This window comes from Schistocerca americana, chromosome 8 (assembly GCF_021461395.2).
Source record: "Schistocerca americana isolate TAMUIC-IGC-003095 chromosome 8, iqSchAmer2.1, whole genome shotgun sequence".
Lineage (NCBI taxonomy): Eukaryota > Metazoa > Arthropoda > Insecta > Orthoptera > Acrididae > Schistocerca > Schistocerca americana.
Window position 1 is genome coordinate 212180514 of NC_060126.1, and position 22507 is coordinate 212203020.

General features: G+C 38.8%; 1 protein-coding gene across 1 annotated transcript in view; it reads right to left on the reverse strand.

Annotated features, from left to right (window-relative positions):
- LOC124545229 (cellular tumor antigen p53-like) overlaps positions 1-22507 on the reverse strand; it is an 85686-nt gene that overhangs the window by 57024 nt on the left and 6155 nt on the right. Inside the window, exons 2-3 of the mRNA XM_047124100.1 lie at positions 20536-20572; positions 8198-8383 (exon numbers count right to left, since the gene is read on the reverse strand). Of these exons, the coding sequence (XP_046980056.1) occupies positions 8198-8383; positions 20536-20559 (210 nt within the window). The 5' untranslated portion in view covers positions 20560-20572. The remainder of the gene's footprint in view (positions 1-8197; positions 8384-20535; positions 20573-22507) is intronic.

The following is a 22507-nucleotide window of genomic DNA, read 5'->3' on the forward strand; positions in this document are numbered from 1 at the left end:
GGTAGCACGATCAGCAACTGGATGGTCCAGCTATTTCTTGACCACAGTTTGGTGCTGGCCTTTTGTGCAGTCAGCTAGCTTGTTAATTGTCATGCCCTCATAAAAAGCAGCACAATAGTTGAATCTTGTTTTGTATATCATGTGGCTGCTTTCACAGTAAGCTATGCATTAGATTGGATGGGATAGGAGACACCTGTGACACAACTGGAGTAGGTGGTTGTGGGAGGATGCATGAGACAGGACCTGCATTTTGGTCTGTCAGAGGGACATGAGGCGAGGGATGGGGAGCAGGACAGAAAGAGGGTGGACGAGGATATTGTGTAGGTTCTGTGGGCAGCAGAGAACCACTGTGGGAGTGGTGGGAGGGGGTAGTGGGTAAGATATTTCTCATTTCCAGGTGTGATGAGAGGTAGTTCAAACTCTGGCAGAGAATGTGATTCGGCTTTACCAGTCCTGCATGGTACGGAGTTGCGAGAGGCGTGCTCTTTTGTAGACGAAGTGCTCCTTTGTAGCCGAACAGTGGGTACATGGGAGGTGGTTGGTGACTGGAGAGACAAGGCATGGGAGATCTGTTCCTTAACAAGGTTAAAAAAAATGGCTCTGAGCACTATGGGACTTAACATCTCAGGTCATTAGTTCCCTAGAACTTAGAACTACTCAAACCTAACTAACCTAAGGACATCACACACATCCATGCCTGAGGCAGGATTCGAACCTGCGACCATAGCAGTCGCGCGGTTCCAGACTGAAGTGCCTAGAACCGCTTGGCCACCAGCGGCCGGCTCCTGAACAAGGTTGGAAAAGTAATTTCAGTATGTGCGGGCCTCAGTGATGCCCCTGGCATATTTGGAGAGGCATTGTTCATTACTACAGATGTGACAACCATGCATGGCTAGGCTGTCTGGAAGGGACTTCTTGGTATAAGATGGGTGGTAGCTGTGGAAGTGCAGGTATTGTTGGTGGTTGATAGGTTTGATGTGGACAGAGGAATTGATATAGCTGAAGGTAACTTGCTGGACTGATAAGGACCAGGTGAAGCAAATGGAGGAAAGCGTGTTGAGGTTCTGGAGGAAAGTTGATAGGGCTTCCTCATACTCGGTTCAGGTAACAAAGATGTTATCAATGAATCGGAATCAGATGAGAGGTTTAGGATCCTGGGTGGGTAGGAAGGATTCCTCTAGATGATCCATGAATAGGTTAGCTTAGGATTTTGGCATGCAGGTGGCCATTGCTGGACCATGGAGTACACTTCTCTGACCCCTTACCGTCCAGGTCCAAAGCAACTGAATAACATTCTCTGCCAGGCTTTCAACTACGCATCATCATGCCCTAAAATAAGGAACATCCTCCCCACCCCATCTACAGTAGCCCTCCTCTGCCCGCCGAACCTATGCAATATCCTTTGTCATCCCTGTCCACCCCTTCACCAAAATTCTTTAGCCCAGTCAGGGAAGACCAAACAAGGTTGACAGGAGGAAAAAAATTCAAGTAGTCGCAAATTTTTGTACAGTGGTAGAGGTGGGTGGGGGGAAGTGTAATGAAAAACAAACATACTAAAAATCTTGACCAGTGGAATGTTGGCATCGGGTGGTGGTGGTGGCGGTAAAAGTAACTTTTTTGTTTTTCTTGATTAATTCTAAAATTGTGGCTGCTATTGAAGATATTTCCCAGTATAAAACTAAACTACATTAAATTTCCTATCAAAAAGGTCCTATTCATTTTTTGTCTTGGACTAATAGTTCTTGCACTACTGGGGATGGGAAAAAAATCACAGATTATAAAAAAAAGTGTTTTAATTGGTATAAAATGAATGTTTATTGTTAAATAAAAGGAATTAAGAACAAATGGCTCTAAGCACTATGGGACTTAACATTTGAGGTCATCAGTCCCTAAGAACAAATATTAAATGTGTGAACCATATCTAAGTGCATGAGAACCATATTAAGGGATATATTGTTTTCTGGGGCTGTAACAGGGTGGAAATGGTGCTGGGGGTTAGAGCAGTGAGGGAAGGTAGGTCCTCAGATTGTGGTCATGTTTCCCTCCTTCATAGGTCTGCAAACTGAAGAGTGGACAAGTGATTCCCAATCTCTCTACACCACTACAACAAAAAATTAACTACAGGGTGTTTCACAAAGTTATACTGCCACTGCCACAGTTAGCCTTGTGAATCACTGGTGACACAGTGCACCGATGCTCCCATGGGTTGTTTATTTTCTACAAAGTGTGTTAACACAATACTGAATACATATATAAGTTGTTAATATTAGTAACAAAGGAAATTCATATGGATAGATTCTACATAAATCTCTGTAGACTGTTCTGAGCTGCTAGACGGGAAATTGATTCTTAGTCATCCTCTACTGTAGTTGTAGTGTTCTCCCAAGAGGGACGACTTCCTCCTCCACACACGCTGCTGGTTTTCAGTTTACAGATAGACTACATCTCCCCAGCATTTCCTCTTCAGTTCTCTTATGAACTAGACAAAAAATTTCACTGAGCCTATGTTTACACAGTGCTGTTATTTTCAGTTTACTGGGTGAGTACTATGTGCATTTGTTACACGAGTTTTATGTACAATACTTTCCTATACACAAAAGCTAAGAAGTTCTTAACTTATAAGTGTGATGATGTCAGTGAGCTACGTACTGTTGATGGGGAAGGGATTGGATTGGTAAATGTGATATCTTGTTGCTGTCCGTTGTTGACAGCCTATTTTAAAGCCATGTAATCATGTTGCAGTCACCTGGTGGTATTTTAAGGTATGACCATAAAGTAACTGCTTTTCTCTCACCCTTTATTACTGGTAGACTGCATATACATCCAAGAATTCCTGGCACTTAGAGTAAGCTGCACTGAGTGGAGCCACTTTTCACATCAGCAGCAAACCTTGCAGGGTTGGTGCCAATACACCTGATGGGATAGGAGTAATCATGTTGAAACCTACAACAGTAATTTGCTGTAATGCATTGCTTGACTTATGTTGAAATATCTGAAGTTCCATAACAGCCAGGTGAGCCACTTCTGTTACGGTATAGAGGGAGCTAACTGGGGCCTCTGGGTCTCTTCATTCACTGGGAGAGCTGAGACTGGAGTGATGCATTTCACACCCCTCACTCTGTGAAATGCATTCCAGACACTGATAGTGGAGACTACTAAATCAGCATTGTGAATGCCTATTGCTAGCATGTTACACTTGGAACAGGCTCTTCATTGCAGCACACAGTTGACAGCTCCAGCTGTGGTGCTGTTTCACGTAATAGCTCACTTAACAACTGATAATACAAACTCACTTAACAAACTGAAAATAGCTCCAGTAAATAAACAAGAACTTAATGAAGATGATTCGCAAAATCAGAAGAGAGCACTGGACAGGAAATGTGGGGGAGGTATAGTGTGTCTGTAAACTGAAAGGTGAGGAACACTTGTGGCAGGGGAAGTTGTCTTACCAGAAGGGTGCTACAGCTGTTGTACAGGATAGTAATGAAGAATCAATTTTCCCGCAGCAGAGTAGAACAGTGTGCAAAGCCTTACGTACAATCTACCCACATGTGTTTCTTGCATTAGTATAGCAATTCACACCTGTATTCCATAAAGTGTTAACACCCTTTGCGAAAAATGAACACTCTCATGCACGTCTGCAAACTGCATCACCAGTGTTTCATAGTCGGTAATACTTTGTGAAACACCATGTAGTTGCTTTGTTTATGTAGTTCAGTAGAGAGAATGGAGAACTGTCTGTTCACTCTACAGTCTGCAGACCTACGAAGGAGGGGAGTACATTACCAGAAACCAGCGACTTTCCTACCCTCAAGCTTCCAACCAACACCTGGCCTTCCATTCCACCCTGTTACACAATTTACCCCCTGTTCTGCACTTATATATGGTATACACATTTAATATTTGTTTTTTATGTATGTCATTTAACATTAAACAATACTTTTTGCTATTAAAAGCTTATTTTTAAAAAACTGACGTTTCCATAGCCTGCAATGCAGAAAATATTAGTCCTAGATAAAAAAAAATGAATAGGACCCTTTTTGCAGAAAATTTCATGTACTTCAATTCTGTACAGGAAAAGTTTTGCTAGAAACTATGGTTTTATGAGTTAATCAACAAAACCCCAAAAAAATAACCTTTAAATGCTCTCCCTGATCTCCCCCCCCCCCCCCCCAGCCCATGTTCACACCCCACCAGTCAGCATCTTTAGTATGTTTTTTATGATGCTTCCCTTCAACAATATAAAAATTTGCAAATACAAGAATTTTTTCAACTAATTTTCTTTGTTGACTGGATCTTTGTTTCATATCCCTGCAATAGACCTAGATTAAAAATTTCTCCCATACATCTTCCAGTCCTGTCATAGGCATACCCTATTCCATCAAAGACAGCGCTAACTGTGAAAGCAGCCATGTAATCTTCAAACTTAGCGGCAACCAACATGCTGCTTCCTATGAGGGCACGATGATAACGAGCTGTCTGTCATCATGAATGGCCAGCGTCAAACTGTGGCCCAAGAGACAGCTGGACCACACAGTTGCTGAATGTGCTACCCAATAGAACGTGTTTCACTTTGATAACTGCTTCACAGCCTGCGCCCTTTGGATCCTTCCTACCAACACCAGCTTTTCTGAACTGTGCAGATCAAAATTCTCCATACAACCTATCCTCCATCCTGGCCTCAACCTTGTCCATATCCTTCACCTACCTCTCCCCTTCCATGCTCCCACTTCAGCATTATATGTACCTTTTATTCTGCCAGTGCACCTACAGTCTTTTCCCCCTCATCTACTCTACTCCTCCCCTCTCTCTTTTCTGCCTCTCTCCTTCCCTTCACCCTCCCAGCACAGCCACCCAACTCTACACCTAGCAGCACTATCCTGTCCACACCATATTCCTCCATGCTCCCACAAACAGCACAAGATTTTTCCCCACCCATACCTTGCTACCCTCCCCCCCCCCCCCATCCCCTTTGCCCCCATGCTTCCTCCCTACACCCACCACCCATCCTAGATTACTGCTCATGTCAAACACACAGTCACAGTCAGGGCACGGCAGTCAGAGACAATGGCCATGTGTGTGTGTATGAGTTGTGCTTTTGTGTGTGTGCGTGTGTTTTCTATTTATGAAGCAGGACCTTTTTCCCCGAAAGCTGAAATGTTTAGTTGCCTTTTTCATTGTGCCTGTCTGCATCTCAACACCACCTCTATATGCGGTGGGTAGCAATCTATCCATTTCATAATATTGTCGTTGCAGAAATAAGTTAGTACTCGAGTCACTGCTTCTAATGTTGCACCTTCAAATGATAACATGTAGTCATATTGTTAGCACATTTGCTAGAAGTCATCTGGTTGACAAAGTTTATTTACTAAAGTAATTCATTTTCTGTTATGTGGTGGAGTAGTACTTTGTTAGAAGTTTCATTGTTCCAAAAGTCTTCCTCCACATCAGAGTGTAGCAGAAAAGTATTTATTTATTTATTTATTTATTATTATTTATTTATTTATTATTATTTATTTATTTATTTTATTTATCCATCCGTTGACAATAAATATTGTATGGATGTTGTCAAGGGTACATGTACGCCATTTCAAAGAAATGGGACACAAACAATTTATACGTAAAAAAGTACAAAACAAAATAATACCATGAAGTTAATAATAATAACACAATGAAATTCATACAGCCTATATACATCCTTGCTTGTTATTTCAAACGCATAGTCTGTTTTTCATAAGAATTTAGTTTTGTCCTCCCTAAACAGCAAGTCCTTATATACACAACACTGCTTAAGTATATATTTACATCACACAACAGCTATCCTTTAAGTATGTAAATGTAATGAATGATTACGTACAGCTAGAGTATTTTCCATTTTGCCTTTATAAATATCATCAGAAAAAATTTATTGACCTACATAGTCATTTACAGAATAAAAACATTGTTCTACTAGAATTTTTTTAAATTCTGTTTTAAATTTGTTATCATCTTCTAACTTCCTGGTGTTGACTGGCAGTGTGTTGCACAGTTTTGTACCGATATGACTCACATGCCTTTGTGTATTCGTTCTTTTTGTTCAGTGAGTATGGAGTGCTGCACTATTACGGGTATTGTAGTTATGAAAGTCGGCATTTGTCTGAAAATCTGCAATGTGGGTCCTGACATACAATACATATTTGTATATGTATAATGATGGTATAGTAAGTATTCTAAGCTTTTTGAATATGGGTTTGCAGTGTGTCTGTGGATGACTGTGAGTTATTATTTGGATGGCCCTCTTCTGCAACAAAAAAATTTGTTTTAGGCACCCTGTTGTGGAACCTCAAAATATTATTCCGTATGTGGCAAGAGATTGAAAATAGCCGAAATATGCCATTCTGGCATCCTCTGAGGTACAAACATTTGCAATACTTCTGAGGACAAAACAGGCTGAATTAAGTTTCTGTGCAAGTTTTATTGCGTGGTCATTAAAATTTAAGTTTTCATCCACATCAATCCCCAGCAATTTTGTGGATGTCACACTGTCTAAGGCTTTGTCACCCCACACCAGATTGAGATTTACATTTTGACATCATATCCCAAGTTGCATATAATTTGTTTTATTTATATTCAATGTCAACCTGTTTGCATTGAACCAAGAGTGGATGTAAATTAGTACTTTATCAGCAGTTGTTGGTAGCAATTGCTTTGGTGCACTTATTATCACACTAGTATCATATGCAAATATTATTGCTTTGGCTGCATCATCTGAGGTGTGAAAATCATTTATATAGACAAGAAACAATATGGGCCCTGGGATGCTGCCTTGTGGTACTCCTATTTCTACATTTTTTGCCTCTGATACTGAATTTATTTTGTGGTTGGAGTAAGTTAATGTCAGTTGTGCTTGTAAATCTTTACAGAATAGTGCATTGGACATTGTGTTGTTGCTTTTATTGCAGCAACCATATAAAAACAAAATTGGAGGCATTATTCACATGTACTGAGCAAAAGTGAATGAGGAGAGCTGATATTCCATGAGAGTTCAAAACAAGCAAACCTGCATCCTTAACAATCTTGATGTGGTCTGCACTACTGTTATCTTACTGCCTGCATTAGTCTGTTTTCCTCTACAAGTTCGGAGTTACAAAACCGTTAAATCTCCCCCCCCCCCCCCCCCCCCCCCGCCCCCCATTTCCCCTTCGTTTGCAACTTTACAACATGGAAGATGACTTAATATAGCTTCCATGTGAAGTACAGACAATAGGTCTGAAGATTTGAGCCTCATGATTGCTGAGTTGTTAGCAAAATATTGTCATTCATTCCTTTCTTTTACAAGACAGTAATGCTCAAGCATAACCACGACAGTATTACCAAAATAAGTTTTGAAATCTAGCAGTATTACGATACTGACACTATTTGCGGAAGCTTAAAAAACAATTTATTTGTGACAATACTGACTTGCAAATCATAGATAGCGTTCAACAGTAAGTGGGATGTTTGACACAGTGTGTTATTCAGAGTCACGAGCTGCATTTTCCCTGGATTTTTTAAAAATACTCTCAGTGTTGTTGTACGTAGGTGGAATCAGACCAACAAAAGACTGCTAATACCAATATATCTTTTAATGGCCCACTTCAAGAGAAAACATAGGTTTGATTTTCTTTTAACACAACATCTGAAACATATTTGATGTGCCTACTCAATAATGTTATATCATATTAGTCTGGTTTAATATTAATCTGAAGTAGATGTGTTGATAGTGGCATGACTAGACATGTCTTACAGCACTAACTACAGTAATCACCAGAAGATACTGAACTATTGCTTCAAAGGAATACTGTGGGACTTAGATAACGCAATCTGAAGGCCAAGCTGGGAATGTATTTGCAAATTTACATAGTTGTGATAAAAACTGTGACAAGTAATCAGGAAAATTTACTTTAAGTTTTATAAATGAAGAGAGAAACATTTCTACTTAACAAGCAGGCAAACACAGAAAGAAACATTCTCTATCTCTGCATCAGAGATTAATTTTCTGGTAAATCAACAAAACTGATCTCAATAGCAAAATATTAAATCATGATCTAGCAGTCACCTGCAGATGTTTTATCAGTTAACTATGCTTTTCGGTAACAAATGGGATGGCTGAATGAAAATCTGGCAGTTAAATTAACTTTTTCTTACAACAAAACCAATCTTTAGGAAGCATACATACTAGGCAGTCTGGCCCATCAGGGTGTATCTGTGCTGCAAAATTATAATCACCCGCAAGTGGAGATACACTTGGTAAGGCACAAGTTGCAGATGGAACATTTCTAAATCCAGCACTCTGTGGATCCTGCACCACTAGAGACTGTGGATTTAAAAGAATATCTCTTGTGTCAGGAAGATCCCAGTTAACCTGTGTAAAAGAAGTCACTTTTTTTAAAAAAAAAATCTCATCACATACTGTGAAATATATCAACTTACCACATATGCTATTAATTTCTTCAGATTAACTCTAGCTGCTAAGCTGTGATATCAATCCACTGGTACAATCTACTAAATTATATTTTGGAAAAACAACATTTTATGTAAATATCATTTATACAATAATTAGATGCACATTTCTTTTATAAAAACTATTTAAAGTTTACAACACAATTCTATGAACTCCATACGAAATCACTATTTATAATAATGGAAACTCCAAGGCAAAAGAAACGAACAAACGAACAAATTCAAAACCAGCAACAATTCACATGCAAATGAATGGATGACAGATACATTTACAGTTAAAGCTTGTGAAATAGAACTAACTTTCAAAATTCTGCTCCATTTTTATAACTACACTATGTCTGTCTCTCTCTCTCTCTCTCTCTCTCTCTCTCTCTCTCTCTCTCTCTCTCTCTCACACACTCTCTCTCTCTCTCTCTCACACACACACACACACACACACACACACACACACACACACACACACACACACTATTTTCTATGGCAGTGGAAGTACTGATCTGTATGCAACAGTAACAAAGAGAAACTGACAAAGAATGTGTAATGAAGCACTGGGAGGTAGAAAAGGGAGACACATTAATCCACTGCATGTGTGTGTGTGTGTGTGTGTGTGTGTGTGTGTGTGTGTGTGTGTGTGGCGCGCGCGCAGTCTCGCACACGCACGTGTGAGTGTAGTATGGGGCATAGGGTGTACTGCAAAACTACAATTCATTTAATACGTGATTCATCGATCCATGTTGTGAAGAAATTACATTACAAGATATGGAATGTGTCAGTTTCACAAGTTGGTTGTGGATACTTTCTATAGCATTGCATAAATAGCACTAACCATTTCACATTACGAGGTGCATTCAAGTTCTAAGGCCTCCGATTTTTTTTCTAATTAACTACTCACCCGAAATCGATGAAACTGGCGTTACTTCTCGACGTAATCGCCCTGCAGACTTACACATTTTTCACAACGCTGACGCCATGATTCCATGGCAACGGCGAAGGCTTCTTTAGGAGTCTGTTTTGACCACTGGAAAATCGCTCAGGCAATAGCAACACGGCTGGTGAATGTGCGGCCATGGAGAGTGTCTTTCATTGTTGGAAAAAGCCAAAAGTCACTAGGAGCCAGGTCAGGTGAGTAGGGAGCATGAGGAATCACTTCAAAGTTGTTATCACGAAGAAACTGTTGTGTAACGTTAGCTCGATGTGCGGGTGCGTTGTCTTGGTGAAATAGCACACGCGCAGCCCTTCCAGGACGTTTTTGTTGCAGTGCAGGAAGGAATTTGTTCTTCAAAACATTTTTGTAGGATGCAACTGTTACCGTAGTGCCCTTTGGAACGCAATGGGTAAGGATTACGCCCTCGCTGTCCCAGAACATGGACACCATCATTTTTTCAGCAATGGCGGTTACCCGAAATTTTTTTGGTGGCGGTGAATCTGTGTGCTTCCATTGAGCTGACTGGCGCTTTGTTTCTGGATTGAAAAATGGCATCCACGTCTTATCCATTGTCACAACCAACGAAAAGAAAGTCCCATTCATGCTGTCATTGTGCGTCAACATTGCTTGGCAACATGCCACACGGGCAGCCATGTGGTCGTCTGTCAGCATTCGTGGCACCCACCTGGATGACACTTTTTGCATTTTCAGGTCGTCATGCAGGATTGTGTGCACAGAACCCACAGAAATGCCAACTCTGGAGGCGATCTGTTCAACAATCATTCGGCGATCCCCCAAAACAATTCTCTCCACTTTCTCGATCATGTTGTCAGACCGGCTTGCGCAAGCCTGAGGTTGTTTCGGTTTGTTGTCACATGATGTTCTGCCTTCATTAAACTGTCGCACCCACGAACACACTTTCGACACATCCATAACTCCACCACCACATGTCTCCTTCAACTGTCGATGAATTTCAATTGGTTTCACACCACGCATATTCAGAAAACGAATGATTGCACGCTATTCAAGTAAGGAAAACGTCGCCATTTTAAGTATTTAAAACAGTTCTCATTCTCGCTGCTGGCAGTAAAATTCCATCTGCCATACAGTGCTGCCATCTCTGGGACGTATTGACAATGAACGCGGCCTCATTTTAAAACAATGCGCATGTTTCTATCTCTTTCCAGTCCGGAGAAAAAAAATCGGAGGCCTTAGAACTTGAATGCACCTCGTAAAAAATGTACAAGTTATGTTCTATTACAAAAAATTAAATTATTTAAATATGTTGACAATAAAAAAATAAACATGCACACAAATAAGGATTTGGGAATGTATCTGAGTGCTAAAGGTTCATGGATACAACGCACTGTGGTTCAGGAAATTTTCTATAGTGTAAACTGAGTGTTCCAATAGGAACTGTCCTACGTTTATTTTTAAACAAGAACTTATCCGCCGTATACTAAACACTTAATTTGTGAAAGGAGTGTATTAAAATGTTATAGCAACTGAAATTAAACACCTTAATACCATAGTAAGGTTTGTTATGTTCATAGCGGATATCTTCATTTGGTCTAGGATCACGACTTTGATACACACTATTAAGTGGCATACAAATCGTGCCTGAAACATATTTCTGGTGACTTGATGTGGCCACCATTTGGAAATGTTTTCAAACATGGAGACATCTATCCATAGCAGTTTAGGTACAGATCAAAGGAATCAATGTCTGAGGCCAGCTATGCCAGCTACCCTGTCACCGTTGCATTGTGCTAGCGTTTGTTTGTATCTCACATTGTGTTGTCTGTTGTTTAGAGTTGTATGCTATCGTGCTGTGATGTGTGGAATGGATAAGGCACCAGACTGTTGAATTTTAGCACTTTATAAGGCTGTGGACTGCTTATGGAACACACAAAGCAAGCAGTACAAGAACACTAACAAAAAAATGATGTTCTGCAGAAAAAAAAAGAAGAGGATAGTGTCAAGCAAATCATCATGCAGTGGTGCAAACACTGCATATAAACCTACATGGTTTGGTTATCCACTGCTGAAGTTTCTTGACAATATTCATGAGCCACAAGAAATTACAGACACTGTGGACAAAGAGATACAAAAATTATTCTTGCATGTCTTTATTTGTATTTTATATTGTACTACAACATTCAGCCATAGTTATTTTGTCATGGTACACTTCCTTGTGGGCTAAAAAATTATCTGCAAACTCACCTCGAAGTGTTTGTGTTAGAAGATTTCCATGCTATATGCTGGAGTATAGTAAAAATCGATGCAGTGTCATCTTGTCTTCATGTACCTGGGATTATCTCACCTGTTTGTGTTTCTATATGAGGAATTGAAGCTTTCTTGTGGGCTATATTGGTTCCTTGCTTCAGGATTTCACGTTAAAAAAACTGTGGAGACACATGTATCTAAAGGTGACAGTTCACGCTTCCTCTGGTTGTGGCAACATAGGGTTTTGGGATGGACAAAAAGAAAACCGAAGCCATAATGCCAAATGTCTTCTCCACAACCATTCTAGCCTAAGACAATCAGTAATCAAAAATTCTTCCTTTTGAACCTTGAACATGCCTTTCTGGATATGGTTTCATATTGTTTTCTGTAATGGAAAAATGTCATCTGCCTCAAAGCAAGCACTGTGCTTGTGGCAAATTCCGTTTATTTTTGTGAATCAGTTCACTTATGGTTGCATTCTTGAATACACTGCCATTTGAAATTCTTCCTTTGCAGCCAATATCCGTGTACAAAAAGTTGCAGCTGGTGTCAATGACAGCAAGCAGCACAATGCTAAATGCCCTGTTGTAATTGTAAAATTCACTCCCACTAGCAACAGGGCACTATAGGACTACATGCTTCCCATCAATTGCTCCCACACAATGGGGGAAGTGTGTGAACACACTTGCTATTTCATGCCAGTCATTTTCTGTCATTGGCATCTGAAAGAAATTTGCTTTTAGGTTTAAAAGACTTGCCACAGGGAGGAAACAATGACAAAGAGGACATCGGTGGCATTTCTACATCGGTGGCATTTCTACATTGACTCCTCTGAGAGAAAATTAAGATGTGTGGGTGGAAACCAAGAGAGTGGGACCTATAATGTTGTTTCTCATTTATTAAATAAAATGAGGGGGAGTTTAGTGACAAAGACAGCACATATGGCCAATATGTGAAATCCATCTGCGGAAACTGCCCCAGGTGTAATGAGCAAAAGCTGTGGCAAAGCTCAATGATGTGATAAAAGAACAAATAATCTATTTTGAGAGTTTGAATTTATGGACGTGTCAGGGTCACGAACAAATAGTGTTGATTCTTGTCGCATTTATTAGAGAAAGTGACAACGCTGTAGAAGATTTCTGTCGATCATACAAAAGAAATAAAAATTACATAATATGCATCTTTCACAATGCTTTTCATTTACTTAACCTTTACGTAATCCTTCAGTACTACTACTACTACTACTACTACTACTACACAAACTTCAGGCACTATTTGATATACATCTTGCTTTGAAATATCGAATACATATGCAAGACTCTGAAATGAATCTCCAGTTGCCAAAAAACGAAGAGTAACAGCAAGCCTTTGATTAACTGTAATTTCCTTCCTGAAATTTATATATTTTTTTGAATCAAATGATGCCATCATATTTTCCAGAAATTCGAAATCAGTAGATGATCTCTGAGTGCAGTCACAGAAAACTACAGGTCATTTCCATATCCACCCTCAGTAGCAAGTTATTCCTGCCCGTACTTCTGTAGCATGTTTTTGCCCATTGACGACTTCCAGAATTAACAGTGCAGCACAACATATAATTACAATTCCCTTGTAACTCAACATGACACAGCAGACGATACAAAAGCAATATGACAAACAGTGTTGCAGACAATGTGAATACACAATGAGAAATGTTTGCTGCCAGTGTGAACAGAAACAGAGACAAGAAACAAAGTCAGAAAAAGTTGCGAAACACTGCAAGAAACAATTTTTCCAACAGAAACTTGTTTCCAGAGGCAGTGTGTATGCGGCTTTATTTTTAGAGAGGGACCTTTTTTTCTTTATGAAACACATCATGGATAATATACATCATGGAATCAATTTCTGCATGTGGGTCTAGGGTGGAATCCAGATGTGCTTCTTACGACTTCGCACGTAGCACTTTTTGAGCCAGCGATTGTGTAACACTTCATTTTTAAAATGGATGTGTAGTAGCAGCTGCTGACCTTTCTTGGAAAAGTTATTACTTAAATATCGAAATTAATCGGCCAATTAAAGATGTTAGTTGTGAATAGGAAGAGCAGATAGTCCTCCAGTTCTACTATCACTTCATGTAGAGACACATTAATAGCACATTCATTTGAGTAAACAGTAATGTTGTGAATAAAGACAGGAGGCTGCCTCGTAAGTCTCAGGCTGGAAAAAAGGGGTATCAATTTTGGCTGTTAAGTGGACAAATCAACTCCATGCCTGACAGCATGGCACCAGGGACCCCGGGTACGGTAGTTGTTTCTGCCTTTGGCACTACTTGGCCACATTTTACCATCTGTAGAGGATGTCTACCATTGACTTATGCTAGGGAAGAGTCGGGTGCAGTTCCACCAGGCCACCCTCCCTTGCGTTGGCACTGGAGCCAGGTGGTGGGAATCTGGCTCAACAGAAAATTTGAACCACGAGTTTATGAAACCACTAGCTTTCCACTGCTCTTGCTCATTTTGTCCCAGTTTTTCACAAACAATAGTCGGGTGAATGACAGTCTGCAGTTTGTCTGTGCTGCTAGTATGCCCACATGTGAGGTGCTTCCATGAATTCAGGCTCCCCATCACTATTCTCCCTTGTAGAATACACAATTGTTCCCACTTGGTTTAGGCTTTTCATAAAGTAACACACGTGCACTTGCTCCTTGTAATGTTTTAATCAAGTTCAGAGCATCCTTTGCCCACAGGTAGGTGCTGACATAAAAAAAGCAAATATGGTTCTGGCAGTCCAAGACTTTACTGTTGTCTAAATTCTGTTATACACATCAAGTAACTGTTTCTCCATGAAAAATTTTCTTATTATTGTGTTCAGTAACTGTGGTAGGGAGGACCTATCTAATCCTTGCACAACATGGTCAGCAGTAGTGAAATAATTACAGGACACCAGCCCCTTTGCAAGTAGTCTTACAAGTCCACTACGCCAGTGCAAAAGATCAAAGATTTAATCATATTAGTTGCTTGTGGATTGACTTCAATTGCACAACACATTTTCCAGTTGGCAGCTACCACATTACATTAATTGCTTCCTCCTCCTACCTCTGCCCTACTGCAGCTGATTTCCCCTAAATACGATTATATGGTATGAAAATAACCATAAGAAGCTGAGCTAATAATTTCCAAATTTCTCAAAAAGAAAACAATGCATAAAGCATAAGCTGCAGAACAAAAGCATAAGCTGCAGGACACAGTTTTTTGCACATGTGGAGGGTGTAATTTGATCATTTTACTTTGCTATGAATATGTACCACCTGTGGGTTATCTAGCTTTTTTTCCCCTATTTCTTCATCTTTATAGAGATTATGTTAAACTGAATACAGTAAAACCCCATTTTTATGTTCCCGTATTTTACATTATCCTATTCCTTTATGCTCATTTTTGTTGGTCTCAAAAGAAGTTCTATTCTCTCAATAAAAATATTTCCTGTCATTAATGATTCTGTGTTACAACATTTCCTGCATTTTAAGTTTTCTCTGATGTTTTCACAACCTTTAACACTGATTTTCATACCGATTTCTGAGAAAAGTGCATCTTATTCCTGCTTAAAGTCAGCCTTGGAACAAAGAAGAAAATGCAGACTATATGCAAAGTTACTGATCATGTAATGTAGCATTAGTACAGTAACCAGATTTTCATTGTCGGCATGTTGGGTCATGACCACCTGCAATACAGATTCACAGTGTTTGGAATGGGGGGAAAGTATGCTGAGTCACTGCCTTAATGATAATCACTATCTGATGAGGTTGACTCTAGTAGCAACATTCCTTCTGATCACTGTGTTGTATTACAACAGCTTTAAATTAATTGCAGTCATTTATACAGATAAACACCACATTTGAAGATTGCTGTCTCTATAATCGTCTTTCACAAATTATTGTTTCTTGCACATGAAACATGCTAATCTGTCCTAGATGTGTGGTTTTAGGTTTTTACAGCCTGATGCCAAATGTAAACATTCGTCCTCAAGATGCTCCGTAACACGACGACAATTTTGTCCTCTTTCTCACCCAGGTCTTTCCTGAATTGAGTGACGTCCTTATCGACAACAAGCTGTAGATTTTGTGCATACTGCTCTCTATTCACAAAGACTGCCAGCTTTAGTGTTTTAACCAATACTATGTTACAAGTTTTATTTACCGTAATTTTATAAAGATTATCAATAATAAGTTTCACAGTAGAACATAAATACCTTTTTTTCAAAAGAATATCTTTTAAGTGAAAGAATTTTGTTTCGGTGTTTTATTTACACCATTGGACATGATAGGAACGAAGAAGAAAATGCATGTTTGTATGTGTTAGCACTCAGCCACTGCCTTTGTGATAACAAAGGCAACTTGAAAAACAATATTGATTGAACACTACAGCAAACAGAGAACAACAGGCATGAAATCTACAGCTTGTTGTGTTTCATATGCGTTCCTATATTTTGCACTTCTTTTGGGTCAGTCCACTGAAAAGTTATGCTTGTTTCACAATAATTAACCGAAAGACCATTTATGTTATACTAGCTCACAACATCTCTAATACTTTATTAACTGACATTTCAAGTTTGTCTAATGAATTACAACATCTCTAATACTTTATTAACTGAAATTTCAAGTTTGTCTAATGAATTATCAGTCAGTACCATACAGTCATCAGCAAACATGACCAATTTACAATATTTTGTACAAACAAGAAGAGCACTAATAAAAGCAATTAAAAGTAGGGAGCCCAGAACTGAGACCTGAGGCACTCCACATGTGATGGTACCCATTTTGACAATGCTGAGATACAGTCTTGATTATCAATAAAACTTCCTAGTTTCTGTTAGAAAAGTACAGCTACTTGTCTGCTGCACCATCTATATACCTCGGTATGTAGATCTGTGTGAAAGTATTTGGTGACAGACATAGTCAAATAATTTTGTTAGGTCATGAAACATTCCAACCATCTTCATTTATTTATTGAGACCCTAAAATCTTTATAAGCCTCAACAATATCTACATCTACATCTATGCTCCTCAAACCACTGTGAAGTGTGTGGCAGGTTACATCCCACTGTACCGGTTATTAGGGTTTCTCCCTGTTCCATTTACATATGGAGCACAGGAAGAATGGTTGTTTGAATGCCTCTGTGCCTGCTGTAATTATTCTAATCCTATCCTCATGATCCCTACGTGAACGATACATAGAGGATTGTAGTGTATTCTATAGTCATAATTTAAAGCTGATTCTTGAAACTTTGTTACTAGATGTTCTTGGGATATTGTAATTTACAGCTGTAGAAGTGTAATTCTGGCAGTAGCATAATACTTATTAGATTACAATAATATTTTTTACAGAAAATAGTCACAGTAAATTACCACCTGTCATGCAACTCTGCAATGAACAATGGTACTTGCAATGAGGTTAACCAGGGTTGCCACAAGTTTCCCCAAGTGGAATCCCCTGATATTCCCCTGATTACCAGGCAAGTTTCAACATTTTTCCCTGACAAATTTTGAGATCTCTCAGGTAAATTAAGACGTAAGTTGACAACCTGTCTTTGCAGCTACAGTGCAAGAAACAATAGTGCAAATTAGGAAATATTTTTAAAAAAACTTGCAAGCAGATGGTGTATTCTGTTGTAGGCAAAAATCTTAAATACCAACATAACATCTTATGTAATGAACTGGAGAAAGCAAGTGAAATGGTAGAATAGTTTCATTAAGACCACTGATGTTATTTTATTGCAATAAAATGACACACATTTGATGACAAAAATATGTATTTCCTTGGAGTCACAATACGGACTTAAAATACCTTCACTGATTTCAGAAATAACGTGAGAGAGGTTTATAAGGCAGGGAAGAATTGTGTAAACCAATGCTGTAGATGACCACCAATAAAATGTCAGTTCTACTATGTTCGTTATTGTCAGTTATTACCCAATTTGTTGACATCTATTATTTTACAGGTATTGTGTGATTTTTTTCTTCAAGAAATATATGAGTACATAGCATACAAACTGCTAGCGACTGACACAATTTTCTTCTTCTTATTGTCCATACTTTCTAACATATAAACTACTTTTGAAGTGCCAAAATGTACTAGAACAAATAAAATGTGTATAAAACACCACACACTACAATGTGCTTGCAGTGAAACAGTTGCAATTCCTGAACTCCATCGCTCATAGTCTCTGGCCTGCTGAGGAGCAACGCAGTCCTGGGTCCATGGAAAAACCACGAAAATCCGCTGCATTACGCCACACACAAACAGACCTGGCGTGCGAGCAGAATGGTGAGATTAGATCTGACAAGCAGGGCCTACAAATTAGTGGAAACTGAATGGCTTCAGATCAGCAGCCTCGATCCATTACATATACCCGCAGAAATGGCCTTTGGTTTTGGGCTGTTATGGAAATCCACTTCAGCTATTCATGAGCCACAGACAGCGTGTTGATGAAATGAGACCATGGTGACCAATCCATGCAACAAAAAACTTGTTCAAATACTCTGAGAATCAATAATAATGAGGATAGGTAGCAACTCATCGTAAAGATGATTGCTAAGCCACAGACAGGCATGTAGAAAAGACAATCTCATTCACAACTAAATTTTCAGCCATTGCTTTTGTCAGAAAATATGAGCACACACACATACACACACAATCACTTAGACACAACTCACATACACATACACAAACGCCGTGTCTGTGGCTGCTGCGTCTACAGTCTCTCAGAATCACATCTCAACAAACTACTACCCATGCCTCTCTGTCTCTCATCAGCAGCTGCTAGGCTAGCAGAAAGAAGTGGCAGCAGCACTGACTGCAAGCTGAGGGGAGTGGTAGGAAGGGGGGAAGCAGTAGGAATGAGGAAGTAGGGAAGCAGTGCATGAACTGTCTGCACCCAGCTAGCAATGATGCATGACACCTCACCTCAGTAAATAACCCATTTCATCTACTGAGACAAAAATGAAATTTTTCCAGTTTTCTTTTCTTCAAATTTCCCTGATTTCCCTAAGGTGTTTGAAATTCCCTGATTTCCAGAATCTTTGGCAACCCTGTCAACAGAACTTTTCAATTACTGAATCTAAGTACTCAATAATTCATCAAAAGAGCTAATGGGACATGTTTTTAATTAATTTTCTTTTGGATTGGTAGGGATTCTCAACATCTTGCTTTATATTAAGACGGGAGTTTGTTGATATTTTTCCCACTGGAGTAGTTAAATCCATTCTGGACCCTGAACAAAGAGGCAAAGTCTACAAGAAAATTATTTTTTTGTGTTGTAACTGCATGTATAACAGTTGAACTGAAACTAATTTTTATTATCACGAACAAAAAACATTAAGGGGTATTTAGATTGGGAAGTGAATGTAAGAATTCCTACTAGATACTTGAAAAGGGTTCAGCAAGATGTACATCTAACTTTTTACACAATATTCTTACTGCTCACTTCGGCTAAATAAACACTTTATTTACTTCAGGTGCACTGCCCGAGAAAGTAAACCCAGAAGACAACAGGGAATGAAAATATGCAAAATAAGCAAATGCAATGAGATAATTCTAACAGCACAAAACATTGAACAGAGCTTCTTGATTAGAACAGTGCTTCTTGACTAGGACAGAGATTCTTGATTAGCTACCTGCTGACAATGAACTTTTTACTCAGCTGGACACTAAGGTTTTAATACAGCATGTTTCATTTATTGTCTGACTATTAATGTCTAAGTTTGTTGCTAAACTAGTCATTATTGTTGGCCTGAAATTTTATTATACGAGTCTTTGTGGGATTAGGGTTTAAACTGATGGAAGTACACCACTTGGAGGGCTGTTAGCTATTATCTGAGCTGTGCCTCCTAAGGCTGACTTTGGGCCTATGATTAGTATGCTTGTGTCTTCAGCAAACACATACGGCTAAGAACAGTGGATTACTTTAATGACATTCAAACTGCAGCACTTACAATAAAATATATCAATTTGTTAATATTTTACATCTACGCATTAACACAATAACATCTTAGGATTAAGATAGCTTAATAACTTACTTAGTCCTGTATGCACATTATTAGACAGCAATTTAAGACATATTACATGTTTTATCATTTTTGTAAGTATGCAGTGTGCCGCTCTTCTTAACAACACATTCTGTTAAATTGCCAATATGTGCTTACAGCTGTTGTAACCCATATTCTGTTTAATTATGGCTTTAAACTTTTAACTAAAATGATGTACTGAGGATCTAGTATTGCTTTACAAAAAATCTTTATCTGGATACTTGAAAACAGCCTAAGACACACTGCACAATGGTACAAAAATTAAAAAAAGTTGACTGCTGCAGGCATCATGGAATCATTAAAAAGTTCCTAGCCACTACGGACCTATTATGTTAAACTGAAATACAGCACAAATAGGATTTTTTGTAAATATGTCTCACATATTTTTGCTCTATGACATTCTATTTCCATGAAGACCTCCTCACTATGAATCTACGGAATGAGATGCAAATGGTTTCAATCAGTATTTTCCACAAAAATTTCAGGTTAACAGCAAAAATGAAACCATGTGTTAGCAGTAGGTGCCGAAACTGTCTTAGGCTCCTTACCTCTGACACATGGTTTCACTTTTATGTTTTCTATTTGCTTACTAAGCCGATATTATGGCATGAAGTATCTTCTTCTGATGTTTGCAAGTCAGCTACAGCATCTTTTCTGGTTAAATAGCATGCACAACATGTGAAGTTGTCACAATATGTTACTACTGTGAAGGTGATCAATGATCGAAACATGTTGTGAATAAATATATTGTAAGACAGCACAGTGTTTACCATACATTTCTCCAAGCAAATTTGTAATTTGTTTGTAAAGCTGGGGAACTGTAAAATACAAGTAGTAGACTTACAGTGAAATCATCGAGTGGATCCATACCAGAAACAGTCCTGTAAATAAATTAAAATCATTACTCTGAGCAACAAACACAAATCAGACTTTGAATACGCTACTTAACTACATCACCATTAACACATAAAATTAACTATCTGTCCTAAAAAAAGACAATGTGGCACTAAATTAAGAAAAAATAAAATAACAAGAGTATATGCTTACTACTGAAACAACAACTGGGTAAGGCAGTCACATAAATTTCAAAATACCGTTGAAACTCTAGCATTTAGAACTTCATAAACTTATTACATAAAGGTAAATGTGTGGAGGAGGAGTAGCGGTTGTGGGCAACCAGTAATGAAAGTTTGAATGGAAGGAAATAGAAAATTAACAACAAAGAGAAAATGCAAACAACATATGGTAAGTGAATGATACACTACAATAAAAAGAAAAGTAATTAGGAACCAAATAAGAGCCAGTGATATAGTTCCCACATGTGGACTCCAACACTGGACAAACTATAGTAGGAGTCAGATTATAGGACTCATCTGGAGTAACAAGTAAGCAAATTCTTCTTGTTGCATTACATGGCATTGTCAACAACAAGGAACGGCAGTGGATTTGACTGTGGTCATGGCTAAAATACCAGACAGAAGTTGCAGACCATTTGAGATATCAAATAAATGCTCTTTAAGGTCACTCAACCTTTTTCACAAGTTCTGACAATTGCAAGGCTGTGATGAGTACAGATCAGATGTCAAAATGAGAATAGTGAAATGGCATGGTTTGGGAAGTCACAGGGCATAACCAATTTAATATGGAGATTGGTTGCAATGTAACAGAATCACATCTTGACATGGGCAGTATTGTTTAGGCACAAATACATTAGCCCAAAAATTACTAGCACAGTCCACAATGTGATACAATCTGTGGCGAAGTTTATATAAGAAAGACAGCCCAGTGTGGACTCTGGCAGTGGGTACTTACCAGCAGTGACTACCTGATTACACAATAGCTTCCTTAAGTAAATACTGAGGGATTTACACAATGTGATCCAGCAGCAGGTCTATGAACCTGTTTTCAGTATTCCTCTCATTTCAGCATACAATTTAAACAAGTCACACTTTTAATTCTACCTCCCACAGAAGTAAACCTGCCAATCAACTACTTCACAGTGTCACCATTCTGCCATGTGCAGGAGTGACAATGGCAAGGCAACACAAGATACCATGCGCCATGGTCACTGGCTATACTATTCAAGTGCTTTATAAGTGACAGCAGCAGCCTCCTTCATCAATTTCATTCTAGTAAACCTATAAAAAAATCCGAGTGTACCAGAAGTGGCAACAAAAACTACGTAAAGGTGCCATTTTCATCTGGGAGTCCTTTTATGCCATGCTGCCAAGTTTCACTGAGTGGTACGGTGAGGAACTGAGTTTATCTGGAATGTGACAGCTTCACCACACTCTAGACACCTCAGACTCTGAAGTGTAGCTATCAAGACTGGGATAAATGATTTTTATATTCTGTACATGTCCCAAGTGTCTGAAAATTGAATAGTTTTTCTACTAGCTCAAGTGTTATGTCTGAATTATTTGCAGATACAGCAAAAAAATTATGCTAGGACAGTGGCATATGATGAAGAAGAAAGATGTATGTTGTAGTAAACAAAATTTATATGATGTTTTAATGTACAAACAAGATCTTCTACAACAGCCTTAAAGTCCTGGTCACTTAAAAATACAGACTGAGTATTAACTAAGTAGGCAAATTTCAGGTGGTGATTCCAAACAGGAAAGGGAACAAAAAGGCTCAAATTTCCAGAAACTGATGGTGAGTCTGCACTAAGGCAATTAGTACTGCTATATTACATTAAGGGCTAAACTTGACAAAGTGCCATCCATGCACATTGTTCGCATGTGAAGTTGGAGACAGTCAATGGGACCACAGTACTTTGTAATCAACAAACAGCCACTCAGTAGATATGTCTT